At 46.5% G+C, this 19,162-nt stretch overlaps 1 protein-coding gene across 7 annotated transcripts in view; it reads right to left on the bottom strand.

Moving 5' to 3' along the window:
* The window catches only part of LOC126070084 (protocadherin gamma-C4), a 166,448-nt gene that overhangs the window by 136,625 nt on the left and 10,661 nt on the right, over positions 1 to 19,162 (bottom strand). The window contains exons 1-2 of one of the 7 annotated variants that reach the window (XM_049873906.1): positions 6,491 to 11,255; positions 4,595 to 5,084 (exon numbers count right to left, since the gene is read on the bottom strand). The exons of 2 other annotated variants lie outside the window; for them this stretch is intronic. In XM_049873906.1, coding sequence (XP_049729863.1) covers positions 5,070 to 5,084; positions 6,491 to 8,893 — 2,418 coding nt within the window. In that variant the 5' untranslated portion in view covers positions 8,894 to 11,255 and the 3' untranslated portion in view covers positions 4,595 to 5,069. 4 more of the 7 variants (XM_049873882.1, XM_049873899.1, XM_049873901.1 and 1 more) reach the window with 4 other exon arrangements.

Here is a 19,162-nt window from a genome sequence, read left to right as displayed (position 1 = left end):
GACATCAAGGACATCATTCATGAAGAAAGCAAAAGGTCATTAAAAAGATGGGAAAGAAAAGACCAAAGTGGATGTTAGAAGAGACTCTGAAACTTGCTATTGAACGTAGAATAAGTAAAGCAAGTGGAAGAAATGATGAAGTAGAAGAGCTGAACAAAAGATTTCAAAGGACATCTTGAGAAGACAAAGCGAAGTATTATAATGAAATGGGTAAAGTCCAGAGTTAGAAAACCAAAAGGAAAGAATATGTTCAGCATTTCTCAAGCCGAAAGAACTGATGAAAAAATTAAAGCCTCAGCTTACTATATTGAAAGATTTTTATGGACAAAAAATTGAATGACACAGGGAGCATCATTGTACCAAAAAGAATTCATCAGCATTTGTTTCAGGAGGTAGCATACGGTCAAGAACAAATGGTACTGAAGGAAGAAGTCCAAGCTCCGTTGAGGGCATTGGTGAAAAGAAAAAAAGTTTCCAGGAATTGACGGACTACCAATTGAGATGTTTCAACAAATGGATGAAATGCTGGAAGCGCTCTCACTCGTCTGTGCCAAGAAATTTGGAAGACAGCCTCCTGGCCAACCAACTGGAAGAGATCCACCTCATATACATGCTCATTCCAAAGGCGATCCAATGGAATGAGGAAATCATTGAACAATAAGATTTATATCACACACAAGTAAAATTATGCTGAAGATCCTTCAAAAACGGTTGCAGCAGTACATCGACAGGGAACTGACACAGATTCAGGCCAGATTAAGAAAAGAACTTACAATGAGGGATATCATTGCTGATGTCAGATGGATCTTGGCTGAAAGCAGGGAACACCAGAAAGATGTTTACCTGTGTTTTATTGACTATGCAAAGGCATTCGACTGTGTGGATCATAACAAAATATGGATAACTTTGTGAAAATCAGAATTCCAGAACACTTAATTGTGCTCATGTGGAACCTGTACATAGATCAAATGGCAGTTGTTCGAACAGAACAAGGGGATGCTGCATGGTTTAAAATCAGGAAAGATGTGCTTCAGGGTTGTATCCTTTCACCATACTTATTTGACCTGTATGCTAAGCAAATAATCTGAGAAGCTGGACTATATGAAGAACTCGACATCAGGATTGGAGGAAGATTCAGAAACACCCTGCGATCTGCAGATGACACAACCTTGCTTGCTGAAAGGCTTACTGATGAAGATGAAAGGCTATAGCCTTTGGCATGGATTACACTTTAACATAGAGAAAACAAAAAAGCCTCACAATTGAACCAATAAGCAACATCATAAATGGAGAAATACTGAAGTTGTCAAGGATATCACTTTACTTAGATCCACGATCATTGCTCATGGAAGCAGTCAAGAAATCAAACGTGTATTGCTTTGGACAAATCTGCTGCAAAAGACCTCTTTAAAGTGTTAAAAAGCAGAGAAAGACATCACCTTGAGGACTAAGGTGTGCCTGACCCAACCCACTGTATTTTCAATCTTCTTACATGCATGTGAAAGTTGAATGATGAATAAGGAAGACTGAAGGAGAATTGATGCATTTGAATTATAGTGTCTGTGAAGAATACTAAATATACCATGGACTGCCAGAAGAGCAAACGAGTCCGTCTTGGAAGAAGTTAGCCAGAATGCTCCTTAGAAGCGAGGACAGGGAGGCTTATCTCAGGTATTTTGGACATTTTATCAGGAGGGACCAGTCCCTGGAGAAGGACGGCACGCTTAGCAGAGGGTCAGCAAAAAAGAGGAAGATCCTCAACGAGATGGATTGACACTGAGATGGACTGACAGTGGTTGCAATGGTGAGCTCAAACATAGCAAGAATTGTGAGGATAGCACGGGACCGCAGTGTTTCCTTCTGTTTTACACAGGGTCGCTATGAGTCGGAACCAACTCAAGGGAATCTAACAACAAACAACTATTTATATCAGTTTAGAGTCTCTAAAATATGGACATCTTGAAAAAAGTAGACTTTAAACCCCCAAAATGGCTTGAAAACCCTGGAGAAATCATCAACTATAGATTAATCTCTAAAGAAAGAAAGTCATGATTTACTGTTTATGTAATTAAGGGAACTTGAAAGCGAGGGAAAAATGAGAAAACAAATGCTCCATTCATCCCTAATGAAAAAGAAAACTAACCTGAAAGACTTCCGGTTCTTCTTTGTTTGCATTTATCTGATCAGGCATAAGAAGAGGCTCGCTTTTCTCACAACTCTCTGCACTAATGAGAGTATCCGCGTAGTTGGGTTGAGGGAAGATAATATGACTCTTTCCGGAATCCGCGGTGAGGGAGACCTCGTGGGAGTAGGTCTGCAGGAAGGCCTGCACCCCTTCCACGCCCATAAAGTGCGAGGGGGGCAGGCTCGGCAACACGCCGCTTGAAGCTTGCAACAGACGCGATGTGTGCCAGCGCCTCAGCCTGAGTGCCAACAACACGATGACAAAGGCGAGGAAGACGCAGGAGACCGCGGCCAAAGCCACAACCAGGTACAGCGTGAGGCCCGAATCATCAGGGTCTGAGGACGTCTTGATGCTCTCCAGGTCGGCCAGGACATCCGGGATGTTGTCGGCCACGGCTACAGTGAGTGTGACGGTGGTGGAGAGAGGGGGCTGACCGTGGTCCTGGACTGCCACCACCAGGCTCTGCTTCAGTGCGTCTCTGTCCTGCAGGGCCCGCGCAGTGCGCACCTCGCCCGTGTGCACCCCCACCGCGAAGAGCCCTGGCTCGCTGGCCTTGAGCAGGCGGTAGGACAGCCAGGCGTTCTGCCCTGAGTCACGGTCTACTGCCACCACTTTGGTCACCAGGTAGCCAGGATCTGCAGAGCGAGGTGCCAGCTCCACGCCGGTGGAGCCGTCAGTAGGAAGGGCGGGGTACAGGATCTCTGGCACGTTATCATTCCGGTCTAGCACAAAGAGGCTCAATGACACATTGCTGCTGAGTGGAGGGTTCCCGCTGTCGCTGGCTGTCACCCACAGCTGCAGGTCTCGGAACTGCTCATAGTCGAAAGAGCGCAGCGCATACACTACGCCTGTATCGGAATTGATGGAGACATAGGAGGACAGAGGCACCCCCTGGAGGGTGTCTTCGTTCAGGGAGTAAGTGACCCTGGCGTTTTCTCCGCTGTCGGGGTCGTGGGCGCTCATGGAGAAAATGGAGACGCCTTTCGAATTGTTTTCCGGGATGTAGGTGGAGTATGAGGTGTGAGGGAAGGCGGGCGGGTTGTCGTTGACGTCTGCCACTTTCAGTGAGATATGAGTTTCTGTAGACAGGGGTGGGGTTCCGCGGTCAGTGACCGTTACTGTGATGTTATAACCGGAGGTCTCTTCCCTGTCCAGGGTTTTCGTTGTCAGTAAGTGATAGTAATTATCAACAGACTTCTCCAACTTAAAGGGCAGGTTCATGGGGATAGAACATGCAATCTCCCCATTCTCTCCAGAATCACTATCATGTACGCTAAACAGGGCGATTACGGTTCCGGGAAGACAGTCTTCAGAGACGGAACTGGTGAGAGAGGTGAGGATCACCTCCGGGGTATTGTCATTCACGTCCTGTACTGTGACCAGCACCGTAGCGCTGGCAAGAAGAGCACCTCCATCCTGAGCTTCCACTTCTATTAGGTAGAAGCTGGATTCTTCATAGTCCAAGGATTGCAGAGTTGAGATTTGCCCCAGGCTGGAATCAAGTTCGAAAGTCTCTGAAATTTTGTCGTCTTCATTGCGAAAAGAGTAGGTCAATTTCCCATTTAGTCCCTCGTCTGGGTCCGTAGCGGTTAGGGTGAGCAGCCGAGTGCCCACAGGTATGTCTTCTGGGACGCTCACTCTGTACTCTGGTCTAGTGAACAGGGGCGCGTTATCGTTTGCGTCGAGGACCAGTACGCGGATGTGCGTGGTACCAGAGAGGATGGGGTCTCCGCCATCTACAGCTGTGAGGAGGAGGTCGTGAACAGCCTCTTTCTCGCGGTCCAGGGGCAGATCCATCACCAGCTCGGGGTATCTTTGCTTATCAGGTCCGCTTTTCACGTCCAGAGAGAAGTGTGTATTGTCGCTGAGCTGGTAACTCTGGAGAGAGTTCACACCCACGTCCGGATCTCGTGCGAAGGGAAGTACTAACCGCGTTCCCACAGCTGCATTTTCATTAATTTTGACTTTTAATTCCTCATCCCGGAAGCGTGGGAAGTTATCATTAATATCGATAATTTCTACTTCTACTCCATAAATTTTCATTTTATTCTCAACCAGGATGTTAAAGCTCACCAGACACGGCGAGGTCTGAGCGCAGAGCTCCTCCCGGTCTATCCTGCCCGCTGTGATCAAGCTGCCGCTTCCCGGGCTCAGAGAGAACAATTGCGTCTTACCTCTGGAGACGATGCGGACTCCGCGCTCCGTCATCTCCCGGGGCTTGAGTCCCAGGTCTTTGGCGATATTCCCCACGAAGGAGCCTTTGTCCCGCTCCTCAAGCACCGAATAGCGTATCTGCCCGGCCCCGGCCCCGGCCCCGGCCCCGGCCCCGGTCCCGGTCCCCCAGAGCTTCCCCAGGAGAATAAAGAGTAGGAGCGGCTCTCTGCAGCTCCTGCGCCTTAGCGGATCCACCATTGCTTTCTCTCGCCTGTCTTTCTTAGTCCTGATTCCTGCCTGCTGTTTCCTTATTTATCTAGAGTCGAGGCGAACACACTCCTTGGCGGATATCGGAGTGGGGCGCGGGTGAGCGGCTTTCCTAGCAGCTCGTCTGATCTGGGGGTGATCAGTGCGGAAGGAGCCGAAAGTCGGGTCTGCAGCAGCGTTTTCCCCAGTCTGGTGAACAGCGACGCTCAGAGTCCTAACCAGTTACTGCACCAATTGTGTTTTTATTCCTCATTAATTTGATTGTATTTTTATTTTCAATATAACTTTGCTATATTCTTAATGTAGTACCTCGTGACATTGTTAATGATATTTAAGTTTTAATTCAGAAATAAAGAAAAACTTCCACAAGCTCCTGAGATTGATATAATTATTAGATTCTTCTTTAATTCCTCAGAAAAGTTTTATTTCATGTGCCATTGAGCCTATGTGCTTTATTTACCTCCTACCTATACGGAATCTGTTAAAGAGATCATTTTATTAACAATTTAGGACATTGCAATTCTGTTTTTTTTTTTAGACCTCAATATTTCTCCTTTTTGTTAGGATACCTTTATGAAAACACATTCATTTGTACATAATAACGGCAAGGAAACAAACGCAGCTCTCAACGCACATTTGCAAAGGACCTACTGGCTCATGTAAATGTTGTATTAGCTTTCATATGCAGAAAGAATAAAGAGGCCATTTTGTTACTTGTGAGGTTTATGAGAAAGTTTCCAGATTGCACAATAAAAAAATGAGCTGCACTACATCAGACTGAGAGTTTCAGTTGGCTTTTCTATGCATCATTTCTATCTTCTATTATCTGTTCAAACACTGTTAGGGATTTTACAATAGACTGTTAGTGGAAATCAGTATAGTGACTGTGGAGGAAATGACTTTAGTTCATCACAGGTGCAGGAAAACATACCCAGATACTTATTATCAAGCAGGCAGTGAGTGGTCTTTCTATGTTGAGACAGATATTTAATCTTATCACCTCAATATGGTAGTAGAAAAAGAAAAACCCTATGATAAAAAAATGAATATTTCAGAGAGTCTACCAAGTGACAGAAGCAATTTTTACTTAATGACACTTTCAGAAGAAAATAAGGAAAGGGAAGATATTCTATAATTGGAGGCTTCCAAAAGAAATAAAGCTTTCAGTACTATTTGGTATAAAATGTCAGTATATGTTGCAAAATTTTCTCAATTAAACAATATTTTTCAAGAGCAATTCATTAATATGCATGAGAAAGTTATTTTGAACATTGATTAAATGTGACCTTCATAGCAGACTCCTCAGACCTCAAGCTTTCCCTATCCTTTTTATAGTTACATTGTACATAGACACTTTGATTGTAAAGATACATAGCCTACTGGTCTTCACGTCGGCGGAAACAAGTTCTACCCATGCCCTGTGGTTGACAATTTGGATAAAACTCTTCCTTTGGCTCCCTGTTTCTCCAAACTAGTAATATGAGGAGTCATCACAGTCTGAAGTACTATGATTCTAAGAGGAAGAAAAACTAAAATTTGAGTAATAAAGACCCTAAAGGTAAAAGCAATTACTCAAGGTCCCAATAGTAATAAATCTTCGGAGGAAAAGAATGTAATGTAAAGATGAGGAAGAAAAAGAATTATCTCACGTGATAAATGCCTGTAATTATGGACAAACAAATCCGACACCTCAGATAGATAAACCACATCTAAAAGTTGGTTAGACGAGATTAAGATAGTTAGGGCAGAAAACTGTCCAAATCTGCCCACAAGATAACAAAATATGACCTGGAAACCTCTACCTGTTAGGTGATTTAAGAAACATTAAAACATTAAAAAAAAAAAAAACATAAGGTGGAAATAATTAAAATAAGTAAAACTCACCTTTAAAATAGTATCTGAGTTAAATGGGATTCCAATGTCTCCAGGATTTGCACTAGGAACCCAAGAGGCATCATCGCAGAGGAGATCCCGACTGGGAGCCGATTCCTGAGTCACGTTGAGAAAATTAAATTCTGCCTTAGCCGATTGCGAGGCAATACACACATTGTAGGAATGGGGCAATGTTCCCTCACTGTAGTTTGGGGGAATCCCAGGTCCAGACTTGGAGCAAAGACCAGGCTGAAAGCAGCCCCAGGCGGCGGGGCTGGAGGAGTGTCTCAGACGCAGGGCAATGGCCAGAGTCACCGCGAGGAGAAAGAGCACGGAGATCAAGGCCAAGGCCACCACCAGATAAAACTGCAGCTCCGCTTGTGGGTCGGACTGCGCCGGGCGGTCGCTGAGGTCTGGCAGCGCCTCCTGCAGACTGTCTGCGAAAACCAGGAGCAGCGTGGCAGTGGCTGAGAGAGGAGGCTGCCCCCCGTCTCGCACAGAGACCAGCAGGCGCTGGCGGGACGCGTCTCTGTCGCCCAAGACTCGTGCAGTACGCACCTCGCCCGTGCGCAGCCCCAGGCTGAAGAGACCCGGCTCGCTGGCTTGCAGCACGTGGTAAGACAGCCAGGCGTTGTGTCCGGAGTCTGCGTCCACCGCCACCACCTTGGTGACAAGGTAGCCTGGCTGCGCAGCGCGAGGCACGGTGTCGAAGAGCGCTGAGCCATCGGGTCCCAGCGTTGGGTACAGCACCCTGGGCGCGTTGTCATTGCGGTCGTCCACCAGCACGCGCAGGCTCACTTTGGCGCTGAGCGCAGGCGAGCCCTGGTCACGCGCCTGCAGCGTCAGCTCGAAGGCGCGCAGCTGCTCGTGGTCGAAGGCCCGCTGCGCGAACAGCACCCCACTCTGTGCGTTCACAGACACGTAGGACGACAGCGCTCGCGGTTCCAGGTCGCTGGCCACGATGGAGTAGAACACTTGGCCACTGGGCCCCAAGTCCGGGTCGGAGGCGCTGACCTGCGCGATGGAGGCGCCAGGCGGGTTGTTCTCAGCCATGTGGACCACGTAGGCGGACTGTTGGAAAACCGGAGCATTGTCATTTATATCCGCGATGTGCAGGGTGATGCTTGTGCTGGAGGAGAGGGGTGGCTTGCCCCTGTCCGTGGCAGTGATGGTGATGTTGTACTCTGGGATCTGCTCGCGGTCCAGGGCGCCATCTGTCACTAATTTGTAATAGTTCTTCGAGGATGATTTCAATATAAACTCGCCATTTCCAAAGACGCGGCAGTAAACTTCTCCATTTTCTCCAGAGTCTCTGTCTCTCGTTTTGATCAAGGCGATCACTGTTCCTCGAGGTGAATCTTCTGGTAGGGGAGTAAATAATGAAGTCACGATCACTTCAGGTGCACAATCGTTCTCATCAAGAATGTCTATTTGGATACTGCAATGGGCTGCTAGATCTCCAGGATCTTTTGCTTCTATACTCAGAGTGTAAGTATTGGCAACTTCAAAATCCAAGTAATCTTTTGTCACGATTTCTCCTGTTCTTTCATCTAAGGTGAAAAAGTGTACCACTTGTTCGTCCACATTATAAAAGGAGTAGGTGATTTCAGCGTTGACGCCCTCATCCCGGTCGGTAGCTGTTACTCTAAGTACCGAAGTGCCCGGGGACACGTCCTCCCGCAGGCTGACCCTGTAAGAGTCCTGGCTGAACACCGGGGGGTTGTCGTTGGCATCAATGACTTGAATTCGGATCAGGGTGGTGCCACTTTGGGGTGGGTTCCCACCGTCCACAGCTGTGAGGAGCAGTTGATGGAAATTCTGCTCTTCTCTGTCCAGAGAATGTTTCAGAATTAACTCAGGGTATTTACGTCCATCTGGAGTCTGTTTCTCTGAGAGATCAAAGCATTCATTATCATTAAGGTGGTATCTTTGCAGTGAATTAGGCCCAGCGTCTGAATCCAGAGCTGGGTCTAGTGGAAATGTTGTACCTGGCTGAGTGGATTCGCTAATTTTTAAATCAGTACTACTCTGTTTGAATAGCGGAGTGTTGTCATTTATATCCTGCACAATTACTGCTACGTGGAAAATATTTAGTGGGTTTTCAGCGACAGCATCAAAATCCAGAACACACAGAGGCTTCTTGCTGCAAATCTGCTCTCGGTCTATTCTGCCACTTACAAGTAAGTCTCCGCTCTCTGGGTTTACAGTAAAATATTCCTTCTCTCCGCTAACTCGCAGCTTCCGGGCCGGCAAGTCCCGGACACGGAGCTCCAGGTCCTTGGCGAGGTTCCCCACCACCGTGTTCTTGGCCAGCTCCTCAGGAATTGAATAGCGGATCTGGTCCGGGAGAGCCCCGCTGAACAAAGACAATAGGAAAGGCACCAGTACCTGCCGCCGCCCTGCGCTCCTTCTCATCCTTTGTCTTCTTCGCCGCCAAGCGGCTCTTGGGTCCGAGAGAAAGAGTAAGCCTCCCGTGGATGGCAGAATCCAGGGTAGGGTCACTTCTCCTGCTTTTGTTTTCCTGTATCCGAACCTGTACTGTCCTCCGTGTGGTGTGTTTGAACAGGAAATTACCCTTTAAGAGGTTTCCAACTCGTCTCTGATATTTACTCTTCCTTTGACCTACAGCGACGCCCAGAGGCTTTCCCGGAAACTGCACCAGTGAATTACAAGGAAAAATTTTTCCTCTTTTTGGATTTACAAAGAATATTTGTTTTTAAATAGGTACCACCATATTCACATCGTTCCAGATTCAAAAAGGCACAAATGGCACATTATATAAGATCTCCTTCTCATCTCTCCTTTCAACAACACGTTTCTCACAGGAGAAACCACTGTTACCTTTCCTGTGTATCCTTCCAGAAATATGTTGCCCATAGTCCATCACATCTTTATGAATGTTTTCCTCCTTTTTTTGCACAAACGGAAGTATACTATACACCATGTTATGCACCTTGCTTTTCTCACTCTTTATATCTTGAAGACCATCTCACTTCAGTACATAAAGCTTTTCATTTATTTCTTATAGCTGTGTAGTAGTAGTCCTTATATGATATACAGTAATTTATTTAACCAGAAATATTACTTTTAAAAGAAAACCAGTTTCCATTTAAACAAAACATATTCTTCCATGTGATATTAGATAATATATAATTCACTGTTCTCTTAGGTATTTAAAAATATGTCCCTCTCTGATTCTGGAAGGGTATTCCTGTTACCAGCATCTGTGTATGTTTGACAACATTTCAGGCCAACTGAACATTTCCAAAACATTTCTAGAGCCTTTTTATCTTTAACAATCTTTCTTCAGATAGGATTTGTCTATATTCATTTGTGTTTTCTCTTCTTTCTTCTCACTATGTCAGCTAATTGTATACTGTCATGTTCCTATTTATTCCATGTATTGTACCGCAAAGGAGTCCTAGTAGCACAGTGGTTAAGCACTCAGCTGCTAACCCAAAGGTTGGTGGTTCGAACCCACCAGCTGCTTTGAGGGAAAAAAGACTTGGCAATCTGCTCTTGTAAAGATTACTGCCTTGGAAACCCTATGGGGCAGTTCCACTCTGTCTTACACGGTCACTAAGAGTTGGAATTGACTGAACAGCAATGGGCATTGTACCACAACTTCCCACAAAGATGAAACCATGCAGAAATGAAAACTCCTCTTGCTAAGTTAAATTGAGGCATATTTCACAATCTATAGCTATAACTTCCAGCTATCCAAAAGTCACTAATTTGTGTATACCTAGACATTTCGTGAATTCTATATTGACTCAGAACAAAATGAAGGCACAAGAAACAAAAGCATTGCCGATCCCTTGCACATAAAATATTTCCTCCCATTTCAGATCATCCCAATGCCACACAATGACAGTTATCTGAAAAAAGCAATTTGCAGGGACAGAGATGAGGCCTACTTATTAGGCAGCATGGATCACAACAGTCCAGAGTCCAAGCAACTCAGAATTTTCAGGCAGATCTCATGAGGGAAAAAGAAAAGGCTTCAAAAAGTTTTATTTTCCTTAGAAATCAAGAAGTGTCTCAATAGTCGTTCTATTATAGGTAATTTAGATATTAAAATCATTCCTACAACCTACTTAGATACGAGTGAAATAAACTAAGCAATATTTTTGATAACCATGGAAGAGCACCAAAGGAATCACAGATAGCCGTTGCTGGTGCATCTTATAAACAGCAACAACAAAATCTCTGAAATACACCAGTCTAATTGAGAAAACATCCCTGTTATAGTTACATCTAAAGGTTAGATATTTTCTGCACCACTCATAAATTAATACTTCCTTTTTAAAAATTATAATGGAAAGTACCCTTTCGAAGAAAGAAAACTTCAAGCAATGCATGTTATTTGAGTGTTAAAATAGTCCAGGTTCAAGAACAACTTCCTAAGAAAGAATCTTTAAATACAAATTTACACGATTGTCTTCTATCTAATGGTTCTAATTTATCATTTTAGTAATGACAAAAGGAAAATGGTATTTAAAGAGTGAGGTGGTTTAAAGGTATGAAATTAAGAAATCGCTGCTGAAACTAACACTGAATGGAGATTATAAAGAATAACTACTAGGAAAATAACTTCTTTGTGTAGTAAAAATTGTTGCTACTGATTATTGTAGGATCTCCTGCCCCTCCCCTGTGAGGCAATAGAATTTTTTTTTTTTAAAGAGGTGCCTGTATTTGACACATATTTTACACACCGGAGGCATATTTATCACAGTTTTGTGCCTATATTTGAATGTCAGTAAGATCTATTGTAAGATCAACTCACCTGATTGGGGTCTCCTTTTGTTTCAAGTAAATCCTGAGTTATCAGAAGAGGTTCGCTTTTCTCACAGCTCTCTGCTCTAATGAGAGTATCAGCGTAGTTGGGCTGGGGGAAGATCAGGTGGCTCTTCCGCGAGTCCGCAGTGAGGGAGACCTCGTGGGAATAGGTCTGCAGGAAAGCCCGCACACCGTCCACGCCCACAAAGTGAGAGGCAGACACAGCCGTCAATCCGCTGCCTGAAGCCTGGAGCAGACGCGAGGTGTGCCAGCGCCGCAGCCTGAGCGCCAACAGCACGATGACAAAGGCGAGGAAGACGCAGGAGACGGCGGCCACAGCCACCACCAGGTACAGCGTGAGGCCTGAGTTGTCCGGGTCAGCGGGCGTCTTGATGCTGCCCAGGTCGGCAAGAACATCGGGGATGCTGTCGGCCACGGCCACGGTGAGTGTGACAGTGGCCGAGAGGGGGGGCTGACCGTGGTCCTGCACTGCCACGACGAGGCTCTGCTTGAGCGCGTCTCTGTCCTGCAGGGCCCGCGCAGTGCGCACCTCACCCGTGTGCACCCCCACCGCGAAGAGCCCTGGCTCGCTGGCCTTGAGCAGGCGGTAGGACAGCCAGGCGTTCTGTCCAGAGTCGCGGTCCACAGCCACCACCTTGGTCACCAAGTAGCCAGGCTCAGCAGAGCGGGGGGCAAGCTCCACTCCAGTGGATCCGTCTGTGGGAAAAGCCGGGTACAGGATCTCAGGCGCATTATCGTTCTGGTCCAGCACGAACAGGCTCAGTGACACATTGCTGCTGAGTGGCGGGTCCCCGCTGTCGCTGGCAGTCACCTGTAGTTGTAAGTTCCGAAACTGCTCATAGTCGAAGGAGTGAAGGGCATATAGGACCCCAGTGTCTGAGTTGATGGAGATGTAGGAAGACAGAGGTGTTCCCTGGAGGGTGTCCTCGGCCAGAGAGTAAGTGACTCGGGCGTTCTCACCACTGTCGGGATCCTGGGCAGTCAAGGAGAAGAATGAGGCACCTCTGGGGTTGTTTTCAGGAATGTAGGCCGAGTAGGAGGCATGAGCGAAAGTGGGTGGATTGTCATTGATGTCTAACACTTGCAGTGAGATACGAGTTTCTGTAGACAGCGGTGGAGTTCCCTGGTCAGTGGCAGTTACCGTGATGTTGTATTCTGAGACTTCTTCCCTGTCCAGAGTTCCATGCGTCAACAACCGATAATAATTTCCATAGGTCTTTTCAAGTGTGAATGGCAGGTTATCTGGAACTGAACATGTTACAAGGCCATTCTCTCCTGAGTCACCATCATGCACATTGAAAAGTGCAATAACTGTGCCTGGGGAAGAAGTTTCTTGGATTGAGCTAGTGAGTGATGTAACGGTGACTTCTGGAGCATTGTCATTTACATCCAGAACTGTCACCAGTACTTTACTTCTGGCTCGGAGACCAGGTCCATCATGGGCTTCTACATCTATGTCATAGAATCCAGAGTCCTCGTAATCTAGATCCCCCAGTATTGCTATGTCCCCGGTCAGAGAATTCAGCTGGAAGAGCTGGGATATTTTCTCTCTCACTTTGCGGAAAGAATATGTCACTTCTCCATTGGCTCCTTCATCTGGATCAGTGGCTTTTACAGTGAGTAGCCGCGTGCCTACTGGTACGTTCTCCCGAACACTCACGTGGTACTCAGATTGACCGAATATGGGGGCATTGTCGTTGGTATCGATAAGTTTCACATGAATCCTGGCAGTGCCAGAGCGAACCGGGTTGCCCCCGTCAGAGGCGGTGAGGACGAGGTGGTGCACCGCTTCTTCCTCGCGGTCCAGGGAGCGCTCTAGCACCAGCTCTGGGTACTTAATCCCATCGGCTCCGCTTTGCACGTCCAGGGAGAAGTGACTGTTCGCGTTTAGCTGGTAACCCTGCAGGGAGTTTACCCCTACGTCCGGATCAAAAGCTTCAGGAAGAGGAAATCTTGTCCCAGGATTTTCACTTTCAGCCACTTTTATTTCTCTTTCCTCTGTTTCAAAGCTGGGCGAGTTATCATTAACATCGATTATTTCCACTTCTACTCCAAAAATCTTCACTTTGTCCTCTAGGAGAATCTCCAGGTTTGCTACACACTTCAGAGATCTATCACAAAGCTCCTCCCGGTCTATCCTGCCCGCCGTGACCAAGCTGCCGCTTCGCGTGTTCAGAGCAAAGAGCTGCGTCCTACCTCTGGAGACGATGCGGACTCCGCGCTCCGCCAGCTCCCGGGGCTCCAGCCCCAGGTCCTTGGCGATGTTGCCCACGAAAGAGCCTTTGTCCAGTTCCTCAAGCACCGAGTAGCGGATCGTTTCGGCCCGAATTTCCCACAGGGCCCCCAGGAGAACGCAGATCCAGACCTGCCTGCTGCAGCCTGGGCGATAGTGGGGGGCCGCCATGACAGCCCAGCCGCGGAATAGTCTACGCTTCGGTTTTCCCTCTATGGAGGCTGGAGGAGCCCCAGGATCTTCGGGGTCCAAGATAATGCGCTTTCACCTTTGGGTGTTGGGACTCTCAGGAGTCCAGGCTGAAGCTTCTGTAAAGCTCCAGAACCAGTGTTTTATGCTGCAGAAATCTTGTGGTTTGAATTAAATTCCTGGTTGCTTCCTCCTGATTGGTGAACAGCGACACTCAGAGTCCTAAACTGTTACTGCAACTCATTCTTGGTAAATTGAAGAGTCAGTTTTATAGCTATTTCCATTCCTAAGCCTATTTCTTCTGAAAGAATACAAGTTAAACTCCTGTTATTTGATTTTCAATGAGAAGCTAAAAATGATCCAAAGCTTTCTGTACAATGACCCTTGTATCATAAAGTTACTTATTTTCTAGGAGAAACTCATATGATGATTTTTAAAGCTAAGCCTCTTTTTCTGCCACTTTTCAATTTTTGCACTAGTCGTCTCCTTTGCCCATTTTCAGTTCAGTGCACTGTGAATAGTGTACAGAGGGATGAGTGTACTTCTTCCTAAGAACAATGACGGGCTTGAAGAACAAAGGAAAGTGGTAACTGAACAGACAATAACGGCCAGGGAGCTTGGAGCTCTGGGCTCCAGTCCCAAACTATACAGAACCAAGTTTCTTCACATAAATCTACCCTTTATAACCTGGGGAAACATTTCAGTTCCCTTGCAAAAAAAAAAAAAAAAAAAACTACCGCTCAACAGCTAGTCTTACGCCTGTTCAAATGGGCTTGGCAAATATGATAAATCTGGGAAGAGATTTTGCTCATTAATTTTGTATACAGCAGATTCTTGTCCATAAACTATGTCTGTGACAACCAAATTCACCGCGGTGTTCTCAATCTCTAGAACAGTATCTTTCACAGAGTAGACACTCAAAAATATTTTTCAATGTTTATTGAATGAGTACCGATGCAACTGGAAAATCTAAAACGAGCAAATACAGCCTGACCATGCAAATATGTAAGAAAGATGAGAAGACAAAAAGTGAGACTGAAGTCCAGAAGGTGCTACTTTACCATTATTTCTAAGTTCATTTTAGCTTTGATTTTAGAAATAGCCACTAGAAGGAAATATTTTAGTAACTGTAAATGAACCCTCCCGCCACCCATCTGTCAGTTTGTCATAGTGTGGTGACTTGCATGTTGCTATGGTGGTGGAAGTTATGCCACTGGTATTTCAAATACGAACAGGGTGGCCCATGGTGGACAAGTTTCAGTGAAGCTTCCAGACTAAGACAGACTAGGAATAAATGCCTGGCAAACTACTTCCAAAAACCAGCCAGTGAAAGCTGTATGGATTATAACAGAATATTTTCTGATACAGTGCTGGAAGATGAGGGAAGGCACTCAAATTACAGTGACCACTACAATGGATGCAAGCATACTAATTATCATGAAGATGATGCAGGACCTGGCAATGTTTCCTTCTGTTTTAAATGGGATTGCCATGAGTCAGAGCTGGCTTGATGGCAACTAACAACAACTACTACTACAAATGTATCTTCATTGCAATGTTTCATAGCTTTCTTATTCAGGAATACTTAGAGTAACTTACTAATCTGAGAAAACTTACACTAAAATGCTAGCCAGTTCTTTAGATTACTTCTTGCATAATAATTAGCATCAAGAAGTAGCCCATGGATTTTAACCAAACACAAAAAAGTCCAGTAACTACACAAACTTTTTTAATCTTCAGACTTTGAGAGAGTAAATATATTTTTCACAACCCTCAAAGGATTCACAAAGTTCTGGGAAGTGGGAGGTAAATTTAGATGTTTTAGAAGTAAACTTGATAATATGCATTAAAAAAAACTCAAAATGTTTGTAGGTTTGGCTCATTTCACGGAAATCTATAACAAAGAAAATTATGGAACATCTTTGAGTGAGATTATGAAGTGGGAATGTAATTGGTCCAAAGATAGTCATTCAAATCTAAAATTTGTCAGTCTTTGCTACTTATGAGAAGGCAAAGAAGTACTGAGAGAATTATTGAAAGGTTGTGTTAAATATACATGTTGCAGCTAAAGGATAAATAATTAGAATGTAACTGATAAAGATGATAATAGCCTTAACTTGGGCAGAAAGAACTGTCAATGTATTTATGAAGAAGAAAGCATAGCATTACTTGAAAAAATAGAGTCATACATCAATTAAGAAAACAAACAAACCTGTTGCCAGAGAGTCAACTCTCACTCACAGTTACTATATAGGACAGAGTAGAACTGCCAGATAGAGTTTCCGAGGTTGTAAATCTTCACAGACGCAGACTGCCACATCTTTCTCCCTCTGGGGGATGGGCCGCCTATGTTTTGGTTAGCAGCTGAGCACTTAACCACTGTACCACCAGGGCTCCTTATCAACTAAGGAAGGGCACTGCTATTATTAGAAGTGGTGACATTCAGGAGACAGCTCCCTCTACCAAGATTTACCATGATGAATCAGAAATGCCAACAGTAAAGACCGAGAAGTAGTAATCAGATAACTGCCAAGACTACTGAGCAATCAAGGAACCAATCCAATGCACACTCCTCACTACATACCATCACAGAACAATGAACAACTACCGAAAGTAATTTTCCACAGTTGAGAAGCAAATGCAATATACACAATTTAAGTAGGCTTGCAGAAACTCACGTGAGAGGAAAAAGAAGGGTCATAAGTGATTTGGGGGTCTTCATCGCTGGCACGTACAACAGCAGAAGGCTCGCCACACAAGAGATCCTGAGGTGGAGCCATTTCCCGGGTCAAGTTGAGAAAATTAAATTCTGTTTTAGCCGATTGCGAGGCAACGCACAGATTGTAGGAATAGGGCAAAGTCCCCTCGCTGTAGTTGGGGGGAATCCCAGATCCAGATTTGGAGCAGAGATCAGGCTGAAAGCAACCCCTGGCGGTGGGGCTGGAGGAGCTTCGCAGACGCAGGGCGATGGCCAGAGTCACCGCGAGAAGGAAGAGCACGGAGATCAAGGCCAAGGCCACCACCAGATAAAACTGCAGTTCGGCCTGGGGGTCAGTGGGCGCTGGGCGGTCGCTGAGGTCTGGTAGCGCCTCCTGCAGACTGTCTGCGAAGACGAGGTGCAGTGTGGCAGTGGCTGAGAGAGGTGGCTGTCCTCCATCGCGTACAGCGACCAGCAGGCGCTGGCGGGATGCGTCTCTGTCGCTCAAGACACGGGCTGTGCGCACCTCGCCGGTGCGCAGCCCCAAGCTGAAGAGCCCAGGCTCGCTGGCCTGCAGCACGTGGTAGGACAGCCAGGCGTTGTGGCCTGAGTCTGCATCCACTGCCACCACCTTGGTGACCAAGTAGCCTGGCCGCGCAGCGCGAGGCACGGTGTCGAAGAGCGCTGACCCCTCGGGCCCCAGCGTTGGGTACAGCACCCTAGGCGTGTTGTCGTTGCAGTCGTCCACCAGCACGCGCAGGCTCACGTTGCCGCTGAGCGCTGGTGAGCCCTGGTCACGCGCTTGCAGCGTCAGCTCGAAGGCGCGCAGCTGCTCGTGGTCGAAGGCGCGCTGCGCGAACACCACTCCACTTTGCGCGCTCACAGACACGTAGGACGACAGCGCCTGAGGTTCCAGGTCAGTGGCTACGATGGAGTAGGAGATATGGCCATTGGATCCCAGATCCGGGTCGGAGGCGCTGACCTGCGCGATGGAGGCGCCAGGCGGGTTGTTTTCAGCCACATGGACCATGTAGGAGGCCTGGTGAAAAGCTGGCGGGTTGTCGTTGACATCGGCAATGTGCAGGGTGATGCTTGTGCTGGAGGAGAGGGGTGGCTTGCCCCTGTCAGTGGCTGTGATGGTGACATTATACTCCGCTGTGTGCTCCCGGTCCAGGGCCCTGTCAATCACCAGCTTGTAATAATTTCTGGAGGTGGATTCTAATTTAAAGGGAACTTCTTCCTGAATAAAGCATGACACTAGCCCATTTTGCCCAGAATCCTGATCCCGCACTTTAATGAGGGCGATTACAGTTCCAAGGTTTGAGTCCTCGGGAACCTGGTTAGAAAAGGAGATGAATGTCACCTCTGGGGCATTGTCATTCTCATCAACAATTTCAATCTGAACATTACAGTGAGCTGTATGGACCCCTCCGTCCTTGGCTTCTACACTCAACACATATCTCATTGTTTCTTCAAAGTCCAATGTACCATTGGTTGTGATGTCACCAGTGTTTGGATTGAGTCTGAAGAGGAGGTTGGTACTTGCTGGGGCATTGTGGAAGGCATATGTGATCTCAGCATTAACACCCTCGTCCTGGTCTGTGGCCGTTACGCGCAGCACTGTGGTGCCCGGGGGCATGTTTTCTCGGAGGTTAACTGTGTACACGTCCTGGCTAAACACCGGAGCATTATCGTTGGCGTCGGTGACTTGGATCCGGATCTGGGTGCTGCCGCTTAGGGGAGGGTCCCCGCCGTCCATAGCCGTCAGGATTAAGCGATGGGAGCTCTGCTGTTCCCTGTCCAGAGGTTTTTCCAGCAGTAATTCCGGGTATTTACTTCCATCAGGGCTTTCTTTTGTTGACACAGAGAAATGTTGATTGGAGTTGATGGTGTATTTCTTCAGTGAGTTACTTTCTACATCTGCGTCTTGCGCAGAATCCAGAGAGAATTTTACTCCTGGTAAGGCTGATTCACAGATTTCCAAGTCAATGCTTTTTGCAATGAAATGTGGTACATTGTCGTTAATATCTTGGATTGCAACAACTACGTGGAAAATATTCATTGGGTTTTCAGCAACAGTTTCAAATTCTAGTGCACATTCAGATTTTCTCCCGCAAATCTTCTCTCGATCTATTCTACCGCTCACTAACAAGTCCCCTCTCTCAGCGCTAACGTTGAAATAATCCTCTGCACTAACCCGAAGTTTTCGAGCTGGCAACTCCTGGACGCTGAGGCCCAGATCTTTGGCGAGGTTCCCCACCAGCGAGCCCTTGGCCATCTCCTCAGGAATCTTGTAGCGGATCTGCTGGGAGATGGCCCCGCAGAACAAAGACAGCAGGAAAGGAAACAGTACTTGCCTTTTCATCGTTTCAGCTTGTCTGGCACTCCTCTGCTTTTCTTGAACTCTCCAGGAAGCTTCTTTTCAAGGTTTCTCAGGGATGTGTTAAAAAATGAATGACAATACCCTGGACTTCTGTGATTTAAGGCTAAGACTTGTTTGTTAGGCACTTGAGGATGCAGAGGACACGGGTACGCATTCTGATGTGCGCCGGAGTAAGCAGGAAAGCACTGGGTCTGAAGAACCGACGAAATTGCGAACCCTTCTCTTCCCTTTGGTCAACAGCGGCGCCCAGAGGTTGTCTTGGAAAACTGCATCTTGCCCAGCTATTTATTCTCAACGTATAAGCTCTTGAATCTAAGTACCTTGTCATTTTATTTGTAAGAAAGAGCCAAATGTTCAAATTTTCACTTTAAAATTGATACT

This window comes from Elephas maximus, chromosome 2 (genome assembly GCF_024166365.1).
Source record: "Elephas maximus indicus isolate mEleMax1 chromosome 2, mEleMax1 primary haplotype, whole genome shotgun sequence".
Taxonomy (NCBI): Eukaryota; Metazoa; Chordata; class Mammalia; order Proboscidea; family Elephantidae; genus Elephas; species Elephas maximus.
This window is presented reverse-complemented; position numbering and strand designations above follow the sequence as displayed.